The following is a 2,500-nucleotide window of genomic DNA, read 5'->3' as shown; positions in this document are numbered from 1 at the left end:
GACACATTTAACAGGGTATGTCACCCTTAAATAAACAAAGCTAAGCTGGCTGCCACAGTGCGTGCCACTTTGACCAGGTAATCTTGCTATACAAACATCCCACTGGTTTATCTAGGGCTGTTTATCTGGCTGTGGCTTTCTAGGTATGTTATGACTTTCTAGGTATCCTTGTATTTCTCTCTTTCACTCTCTCTGTCGCTCTCTGTCTCTCTCTGTCTCTCTCTGTCTCTCTCTGTCTCTCTCTGTCTCTCTCTCTCTCTCTGTCTCTCTCTGTCTCTCTCTCTCTCTCTCTCTCTGTCTCTCTCTATCTCTCTCTATCTCTCTCTTCACTGTGTCTGTCTGTCTGTCTGTCTCTCTCTCTCTCTGTTTGTCTCTCTCTCTCTCTCTCTCTCTGTCTGTCTGTCTATCTGTCTATCTGTCTGTCTGTCTGTCTGTCTGTCTGTCTCTCTCTATCTATCTATCTCTCTCTCTCTCTCTCTCTCTCTCTGTTTGTCTGTCTATCTCTCTCGCTCTCTCTCTCTCTCTGTGTCTGTCTATCTCTCTCTCTATCTCTCCTCCCCCCCCCCCCCCCCAGTCCTCCAACAGCGTCTCCCCCCTCTACCCTCCGGAGCCTGACGTGACTCTGACCAGCATTGTCACCACTGACCTCTCTACTGACCCTGACCTCTTGGGCTGGGCCAATCAGAGCGGCTTTCCCACGGTGACCTCGTACACGGAGGCCGACTTCGCCAACCGCTTTGTGATCAGGCTGGTCGGGGGCGGGACAGGTCAGGACCCGTGTGTGTCTCTTGTGTCCCTCGTATTGTGTGAGTGCTCTGTAACTGTATCTGTATGTTTCGTTCGCCTATCTCCTATCAGCGTGTTTGCTTTGGCGATTGTGTCTCCGTGTTCTTGGAGGTCATCACATTCCTTCGCATGAGGAGGCATGTTTCTATTTCTGTTTCTAGGTCTTAACCTGAACTGTCCAATCTACTGCTGTACCTTCACTGGGTTGTCCCTCAAAGTGCGGTATTGATCTGTCTCTCTCTCTCTCCCTCCCCCTTCTCTCTCTCTCTCTCTCCCCCCTCTCTCCACAGAAGGGTTTCCGCCCCTGCGTGCGGTTGGCGGTCGCCCCCCGTGGGTCCGGGAGCGCAGGCTGAGGCAGTGGTTGGGTGGTGGAGGGGAGTTGGGCCGGGCCGCGGGGGGGGGCCGGGAGGCCGTCAGCGTACAGTGCGGGGACGGGCGGCTCAGCGTGGCCGTGGACAGACACATCCTGCAGGTCAGACGCTCACACCAACCCATACCGCTGGTCCAGTCAATCACTCACACCATCACCGCCCCGCCTCTTCATTTACATTTACATTTTACATTTTTGGCATTTAGCAGACGCCTTATTCCAAAGCGACTTACAATCAATACATTTGACTAAGCAAGGGAATCATCAATCCACCAGTCGTAGCAGGAAGAATAATCCAGCTCAGGCCCGGGGCCATTGGCAGACTCAGTGATAGAAGGAAAAACCTTCTTCTATCACCTTCTTCTAAACATAGACTTTTTTTTATATAGACACTGGAGAAACAGGGAAACAGTACAAGGGGGGCAATAGAAGTTTTAGGGGGACACAGTAAAGGGGAAAAGCGGTTGTCTTCAGGAGACGCAGTGGTGGGGGGCAGTAGATGTCTCAGGAGGAGCAGTTAAGGTGTAACCCTTCTCTCTCCCTGCCTCTTTGCTTCTGAAGATTGTAAACAGAGGAAGTGTTTCTGTTCACGATACCTGAGGATGTTAGTAGTTGTTGTCTCTCTCTCTCTCTCTCTCTCTCTCTCTCTCTCTCTCTCTCTCGTTCTGTTCATCCCTCAGACCCTGTCTCTCCCGGTGTCCGCCGTGACCCTGCGTGACCCAAAGTGCCAGGCCCAGTCCAATGACAGCCATTTCCTGTTGGCGTTCCCGGTCATTTCCTGTGGGACTGATGGGCTGATGCAGGGAGAGCCCAGAGGGGTGCAGTACAAAAACACGGTAAGGTGATGATGGGGGGGGATGAGAGGGGGGGGATTAAACAAATTCCATTTAAATTATTTCGGGATTAAATGCGTTCCATTGGATTTATCGCTGTTGGAAGTAAAGCAGCAGTGTCGGTTAACATGAGACGCCAGTGGTTCTGTGCTGAACACACAGAGAGCAGAGCTGTGGTTCTGGGACCTCCGGGAGTCTGGTCAGAGAGGCAGACGTGATGGGGAGATGGGCTTCCCCTGGGCGGGGAGGGGCAGAGGGACGAGAGGGCCTCCCTGGAGCCCCTTCACCACAAGTCACTTGAGTGTGTCATGTGCTGTTGAAGATGGAGGGAGTGGCGGCAGTTAAATGGTTAAAGTGGGTATAGAGGAAAAGAAAGAAGGCGAGGAAGGGAGAGCTGGTGAGGAAGAGAGGGACAGAGACCCCCGACGAAAGAGAGAGAGAGAGAGAGAGAGAGAGAGAGAGAGAGAGAGAGAGAGAGAGAGAGAGAGAGAGAGAGAGAGAGAGAGAGAGA

At 52.4% G+C, this 2,500-nt stretch overlaps 1 protein-coding gene across 1 annotated transcript in view; it reads left to right on the top strand.

Annotated features, from left to right (window-relative positions):
• Positions 1-2,500, top strand: part of engl (endoglin, like) — a gene marked incomplete at both ends in the record, with an annotated part of 13,677 nt that overhangs the window by 5,283 nt on the left and 5,894 nt on the right. Inside the window, 3 exon segments of the mRNA XM_080523094.1 lie at positions 575-767; positions 1,077-1,258; positions 1,837-1,992. Coding sequence (XP_080379220.1) covers positions 575-767; positions 1,077-1,258; positions 1,837-1,992 — 531 coding nt within the window.

This window comes from Nansenia antarctica, assembly GCF_963989245.1.
Source record: "Nansenia antarctica genome assembly, chromosome: 2".
NCBI classification, from domain to species: Eukaryota; Metazoa; Chordata; class Actinopteri; order Argentiniformes; family Microstomatidae; genus Nansenia; species Nansenia antarctica.
This window is presented reverse-complemented; position numbering and strand designations above follow the sequence as displayed.